The sequence below is a fragment of the Sinocyclocheilus rhinocerous genome, unplaced genomic scaffold (genome assembly GCF_001515625.1).
Source record: "Sinocyclocheilus rhinocerous isolate Xijiao unplaced genomic scaffold, SAMN03320098_v1.1 scaffold839, whole genome shotgun sequence".
NCBI lineage: Eukaryota > Metazoa > Chordata > Actinopteri > Cypriniformes > Cyprinidae > Sinocyclocheilus > Sinocyclocheilus rhinocerous.
Window position 1 is genome coordinate 1,315,500 of NW_015652287.1, and position 7,806 is coordinate 1,323,305.

The window sequence follows — 7,806 nt, forward strand, 5'->3', positions numbered from 1 at the left end:
GCTGAATGAGTTTCATCCAAGTGTTTCTGTCCTGTTTGGAGGCGGCGTGGAGCTCGTACATCTCTGGAGGTGTGGAGTGACTGATGAGGAACATTCCTCGCTCCTGATTGGCTATATCTCTCACAATCAAATTCTGAAGGCACAGTACTGCTGGTTTGTCCTGTGAAAAGAGAAAGATATGCACTGAAAAAAGTGAGTTCATAGTAGTTCATAAAAAAATATGATGCATATTTTAAAAACACATCACATTGAACATTAAGGTCTTTCAAAGTCGTCTTTATTTAGAGTAAACTAAATTAAACATTGACTAACAAAATGTTTTTAGTTTGAAAATTCTACCTTCATATTGTAGCTAATCCAGCTTTTGTTTATAGAGAAATTACGTTTTAACCCCCCCCATTTTAAAGAAAATATATTGATTGAGTATGGTCTATGGTCTTTATAATAAATAATCTTTTTACTTTGTATAAATGTTTTTAACAGAAAAGACGTATTTTTGATTAATATTCAATCAAAATGAAAGGTTTGAAGTAAACCATAAAAATAATTTGAGAAAAAAGGCTGAAACTAATTAAAGTATTTTTACTTGGCCCAAAGTAGGGTTGGGCGATATGGCCAAAAAAATTATCACAATAACATTTTTCATATTAGTCGATATCTGTAATTATCACGATAAATTTCAAATCTTTATTTCTTTCAAGTTTAAAGGTGAAAAGTGAAAGTTGTAGAAACCAGACCATTAAGTGTGGTTTTAAACTACTCTTTATGGTCAGAACATGACAAACACTTTATACCTTTTTGAATTGTTTACACATTTCAAGTCATTTTTCCTTAACAAAATAAACATCTTAACATAAAAAAAGTATTTCTTAGTTTCTGCATTGATATCGTTTCAAATCATGAAACAGGTGTGTGTTGTCTGACTTCAATGATCTACCTGTATATGTTCAGCACAGTTTGCAGTGCAGGCTGCAATATTAGTAATATAAAATTTTAATTTTATTTTTGTCTCCGACACATTTCACAGTAGTTTGAGTTGACAGTAGGATGCAGATGTAAATTTATGTTCATTATTACAAATAGTAGCATCTGTAAAAATTGTACCAAACTCATTTTGATATGGTGAAATTGAATTATTCTGACTGTTTGAGTTTTATTAAAATTAAAAATTGGTCTTCCATAGTAGCATACATTTAGATCATGATAACCACAGTTAAAACCTGGTAAAAATGTATCCACATGGCTTCTAGTTATTTGTACGAAAAACAGTAGTCTAAATACATTTACTATAAATGCACAACTGCTATAGCGTAAACACACTGTAATTATATTCCATTACTCCTTTAATATGTTTAATACGTCTACATTAATAACATAATAAACATAATATCGAACATTTATCAAACTCTTGTTATCATTTTATCAAGGAGAATTATATCTTGTTTTATTGACCAAGCCTAGCCCAAACTATTATTTTTCCAGTCTAGGCAGTTTGATTTTGATGTAGGATGACGGAGAACAGAGTGTAAGTGAATCCACTGATAGTCAGCCAACAGAAAGCTGTGACTCACCAGACAGGGAAAAATATACTTCTGGTCTTTTTCCTGCATGAACACCAGGATGTCTGTCATCAACAAAACGTGCACATCTATACAGACAAAACACAAAGTCAATGATAAATCTACAAATGTACCAACTATTTCACTTACTCACTCACACACATAAACACTAATGGCACCTTTGAGTCTGGAGCCTTGAGCAGTCTTCCAGAGCAGTGCTCCCTCGTGAATGAGTCTACGGCGCAGCAGCTCTCCTCCACCAAACACTCCTCCACCCTTAACTTTCGTCTCGGCTCGCGGGTCCAGACGAGACTGGATCTCCTGCAAACGCTGTGCTCGCTCTAACTCTTGAACCTGCTGATCCACGGAACACAGCAGCTCCCGGATGAGCGTCAGAGAGTCAGCCAGAGATTTACTCTCTTCTTCATTACCTGTGAAATCAAATCAAATCTGTTCTCAGATCACCTCGTATCAGAGTAAGGGAATCATATCTGACCCAGGGCTGTTTCCTGGAACTAGGTGGTTGATGAGCGCTAGGCTCCCTTTCACTTTCCCTGGTAAAAATGTATCCACATGGTTTCTAGTTATTTGTACAAAAAACAGTAGTTTAAATACATTTACTATAAATGCACAACTGCTATAGCGTAAACACACTGTAATTATATTCCATTACTCCTTTAATATGTTTAATACGTCTACATTAATAACATAATAAACATAATATCGAACATTTATCAAACTCTTGTTATCATTTTATCAAGGAGAATTATATCTTGTTTTATTGACCAAGCCTAGCCCAAACTATTATTTTTCCAGTCTAGGCAGTTTGATTTTGATGTAGGATGACGGAGAACAGAGTGTAAGTGAATCCACTGATAGTCAGCCAACAGAAAGCTGTGACTCACCAGACAGGGAAAAATATACTTCTGGTCTTTTTCCTGCATGAACACCAGGATGTCTGTCATCAACAAAACGTGCACATCTATACAGACAAAACACAAAGTCAATGATAAATCTACAAATGTACCAACTATTTCACTTACTCACTCACACACATAAACACTAATGGCACCTTTGAGTCTGGAGCCTTGAGCAGTCTTCCAGAGCAGTGCTCCCTCGACGAATTAACATGGTGTGGTTTCATTTCATAATAATTCAAAAAAAGTATGACAAAGCTGTCCATAATTGCACATTAAACAAAATCATGCAGTGGAAAACAAGAATTCAGTTTGGCCAGACTATAGTTTTACATGATCAAACAAGGACTGGCTGTAATATTGGAGTACATGTCAGAGTATAGTCTCACCTTTAGTGTTGTCTAGTATGCGCTTGATAAGTACAGGGTATTTAGTGATGCGTTGAGTGACGAGCAAGATGCACTCTTGGATACCATGGCGACGCAGTAAAGAACCTCTGCATACCCGCTTGACAGTAAAACAAATATTTAAAAATATATTTTATTAAAAACATTCTAGGCAATAAACAACAACAAAATATAACTGACAAGCATGTCTTTTTCTGGCTGTACCCTCACCCGTATGAACTGCTGGAACCTCTTATCGCGGGCCAGCAGCTCCTTATAGAGTTTGACAGCTTTCAGGTGTCGACTGCAGAATTCAACATAGCATTTCCTCATCTCTTCTGCATTCTGACCTGAGAACTGAAGCAAAGAAAATTTCAGTAAAGGTCTACTCACTCAGTAGGAACAACTGAACTAAGCGCCTTGAAGGGTGCAAGGTATTACTGTGCCCATAGGAGAATGTTTAGCCCATGTTTATATCTATTAAAACTGCTGAGGCAAAATAAATGCATACATAATGAAAATTCTATGCCTGTTTAAATTATGACCCTAAAAAAGCATTATGCGATATGCTTCAGAATGCAATTCTCCTTGATATTCCACAAATTCACTTTTGATATTTACATCACACATAAATTCTAAGACCATGTTTTCCAATATAGTATTTACTGACTACAGTAATATGTTTAGTGGAAGTGGTGGAAAGAGTACTGAAAAAATATACTCAAGTAAAAGTACCATTACATTCCATAAAATGTAGTGTGAGTAGAGTAAAATGTACTTGTCCAAAAAACTACTTGAGTAAGAGTAAAAGAGTAGCTTATTTAATAGCACTCATGAGTATTGAGTAGTGAGTACTGAGCTGTGGATTCTACCCCCTTATAATAAATGCTATACACTGCAATGTAAACAGTCAGAAAACATTGCACATACTGTAATTCATATTATCTTGTATGTCAGAAAGAATGAAGAATATCTATCATCCAGCAGTTTTATTTTGACTGCCAACTCTTTCAAAAATATCAAAACAATACGGAAACACTATTAAAATGATGAAAAGATTAAAGTTACTCTCAGTACAATCATCATCATTTTGAAAAAATAGATTTAGAAACAAGTGTAAGGCAACTGAGACTGAGCATAAAATATTAATGCTCATATGAGAGTTCAGCATCACACACCATGATATGGGTTAAAATGAGAAATTAATAAGAGCCCATTTCTCTCCAAAACGGTGCCAGTTTTAGCGTTTTGCGATAAAGAAATGAGAATCACTAAACATGATAATTTGTTACAATTTAAACATAAATAAATGCACATTGTTCTAGAAGGATGGCATCCCCTACCTTTTACACATTTACTCAAATTGTTATGCTGATAATACAAATCGTAAGGAAAAATTGCATTAAATAGGGATATTTCCGGGGAAATTTTTCAAAAGAAAACACACACACACACACACGCAAACGCACGTCTCTTTGCTGGGCTGTGGCGGTGTCGGTGAATCAGCAGCATCCACAACTGAATGGGACAAAGAGTGTTGAACTTGAAAATTGTTTTTGCGCGAGTGCACTTGCTAAATGAGGGCAGATTGTATAAAAGAGATCAAACAAAAAAAGTTTATTAACTAGCTGCGGTTTTATTAAATCACGCGCTGACACAGATGCAGTATTTTAACGCCATGGGTCATCAATAAGGTGCATTGGTTCTCAATTTTAGTACATTATATCCAAGCGATTTAGTGTGTTCCTAACACACTTTTCGACAGCGTGCGATATTTCCGGGGAAATTTTTCAAAAGAAAACACACACACACGCAAACGCACGTCTCTTTGCTGGGCCGTGGCGGTGTCGGTGAATCAGCAGCATCCACAACTGAATGGGACAAAGAGTGTTGAACTTGAAAATTGTTTTTGCGCGAGTGCACTTGCTAAATGAGGGCAGATTGTATAAAAGAGATCAAACAAAAAACGTTTATTAACTAGCTGCGGTTTTATTAAATCACGCGCTGACACAGATGCAGTATTTTAACGCCATGGGTCATCAATAAGGTGCATTGGTTCTCAATTTTAGTACATTATATCCAAGCGATTTAGTGTGTTCCTAACACACTTTTCGACAGCGTGCGCTCAAACTCATTAAGAGTCAACAAGCAACAACGACTTCTCCAAGTGACTGCTGCAGTCTATGTGCCGAACGCACGATGGAGAGATGTGGCAGTGCAGATCGCACGTCTCTCTAAGTAAATGGGAGTGGGAATTTACCGCATTATGAACGTGGCACTTGAGGGAGTTATTAAAGGCAGAGTAAGGGATTTCTGGTAGCCAATGTTGATATTTGAAATCACCAAAACAAACACGCCCCTACCCCAAAAGGGTCTTGCCCCTATTTTGATAGCTCCGCCCCACATATACGTACGCAACCCAGGCAACGATTAGTTCTGTGAAACAAAGCAAAACCAATGTTACACAGTGTCTACGGACGTGAGCGGCGCGGCGCCACGACTAGGAGTGCATGTTCTCTTGCCAGAGGCTTTGCTCTGATGCCTGCAGTTTCACTCGGCTCGCGTGCTGTGTGTGTGTGGTGAAGAGCAAGCGCGTTCAGCTCTCGAGGGAGTTGGATGCGCTCTGCATTCATTGCTTATTTCTTGTGAGGCATAAGCATGAACTGAACGCGCTCGTGTCACGAGGAGACGGCTTGTGCTCATCGTGATGCATTCGCGGGACTACTGAGGGGGAGGTGAGTACTTCACCATTTACCCAAGTTTGTAGATAGCGTTTGCATGAGTGCGTTCGCATCTCGCAGGAATAGCGACGCATTCACAGCAGCGGTTTCCGTTCTCGTTTGATTTCCGAGGTAATCTAGCATTTGGGCGGAGCGTGTTTAGCTCCCGTGGGAGCTGAATGCATGCTGCGCGTTGCGGTCACGGTGAGAACATGGAAAGGACCTGACGGGAAATTTCTCCCTATCAGTAATTTCCTTTTGTTTGTATAGTGTGGATCTGTTTGCAGTTGTTGGACAGATGATTTATATCATGTCCTTCTCAGATAACCACATTATACTGCACTGCGGCTTGAAGTTAACCCCTCCTGCCCCGCGTATTAGCTGCTTGAGGTTATGGATCGCGCCACGGCGAGGCTCGACTTGCTTTGGAAGCGGGCCAAGAAAGGCTGCCACGATGAGCGTTTTCTTTCTAGCCATAGCCCTCCAGCTCAGGTGAGCCTTCCATTCCTTCCCGATCTTCATGTGGAGATCGAGAAGGCTTGGAAAAATCCATTCTCGTCCCGCATCCACAGATTCCAGCATACTAGTTATGCCAACATCGAGGGGATGCGTGAGAATGGTTATGAAAAGATGCCCTCTGTTGAAGAGGCGCTGGCCTGCTTTCTCTCTACGGGGGAGACATCTTCTCTTAAGGCTCCGTCCCTACCGTCCAAACCCCTTCAGGATACATCTCGTTTGAGTGGCAAGGCATATGCGGCAGCAGGTCAGGCTGCAGCCTCATTGCACACCATGGCGGTGCTTCAGGCTTATCAGGCTGATCTGGAATCCTTCATTCCATGAAGGTCCAGGCTTCGGACTTCACCTCCAGCCTATATCCATGAGCCTGAGTCATGCGCGGGAGCCATGGTTGGTGAGTACGATCCATTTTCATCTACTCTACTGCAAGTTCTTGTGTATTCAATGCAGCTTTCTCTGCAGCGCTACTCGGACCTGTTCTGTTTTCTGACGTTTAGGTTTGACCCACCTGCTAAGTCAGGACCTCCTGCTGTTGACCGATTACAATGATGGTTTCACTCATCGGTTCTGGATCCAGGCTGGTGATAGCGCTCATCTTCGGCTTGTACCCCAGTATAACGCTGCAACCTCAGGACCTGCGGGTCCTTCTCGTGGGCTAGTACTCTTCTGAGTACATGCTTCGTGACATGCTTCCTATCCTCTGGCCATGGTGTGCTACTCATTTCTCACCCTGAGGGGTCTCCCGAGATTTGAGTCATTCCTTAACCTTCATGCACGTTCTCTGAGTTAGAGCTCCTCTCGCTGAGGCATTGAGGAGCTCAACGCTCCATAGACGGTCGGGCCCATGGGTCCTCACTGTCACACTGCCCTTATGGTTGAACCAGTAATCAACTCTCTGCGGAGTGGGCTGGAGTATACTGCGTTCCCTGAGGTAAGAGGGATTTGTGTTTCTGTGGAAACCCCTCTTTTGTGCTTCTGCTAAGCTCAATACGCATGAATGGTTATTGGGTCCCGCTATTTCTTCCGATTCTATCGGGTCTGGTTTTACGGGACCCATGCTCTCTATCGAGATAGAGAGCATGAGACCGTGTCCAGCTGAACCAGTGGAATGTCCTTATTGGGCCCTGCTGGGTTACCCCTTCTAATCTATCACCCCCTTCTGGTCGAGCTGAGAAGTGCTCCCCTCTCTGTGAGGGTTAGCTATGAGTCGCTCCCAGTATGTGCTGTAAGGGCCCGCCTCAGCTTGAGAGCCGAGAGCGCTGCTCCCAAAGAACCCCATTTGCAACAAACTAAGTGTTAGGCCCGTCTCCGTCGCCTCCTTGGTCAGTTGCCTTTATGTTGGCACCCTGTTGTTCCCTTAGAAATGTGTGATCCCCTTCTTGCAGGGATCCCATTTCTGATGTCCCATTTGCGATCTATCTGCCCCTGGACATGGCTGTGCTCCCTTCACTGCGAGAGGGTCCCTTTGAGCTTGACGGTCCTGGGCAGACTGGGTGAGTCCTCCTCTCGACTCGAGAGTTAGGTCCTCTACCATGGGCTATTGGTCGCTTCGGTCGTGCTGGGTTCCTCTCTCTCCTCGCTAGGGGTTGAACCCTCCACTCTTGAGCTCCGTGGCAGTGACATCAGGTAGTTGGACCGCTTAATGCTTCCCTGATAAGCTGCCTCTATTCGGGTCAAGCCAGGCAGTGCTCCCCTCACCTCAGAGGGT

The 7,806-nt window shown here is 41.6% G+C and overlaps 1 protein-coding gene across 1 annotated transcript in view; it reads right to left on the reverse strand.

The window, feature by feature from the left end:
• Positions 1-7,806, reverse strand: part of LOC107714432 (rho guanine nucleotide exchange factor 2-like) — a 62,784-nt gene that overhangs the window by 8,209 nt on the left and 46,769 nt on the right. Inside the window, exons 9-13 of the mRNA XM_016520264.1 lie at positions 3,094-3,219; positions 2,866-2,983; positions 1,739-1,990; positions 1,572-1,648; positions 39-160 (exon numbers count right to left, since the gene is read on the reverse strand). Of these exons, the coding sequence (XP_016375750.1) occupies positions 39-160; positions 1,572-1,648; positions 1,739-1,990; positions 2,866-2,983; positions 3,094-3,219 (695 nt within the window). The remainder of the gene's footprint in view (positions 1-38; positions 161-1,571; positions 1,649-1,738; positions 1,991-2,865; positions 2,984-3,093; positions 3,220-7,806) is intronic.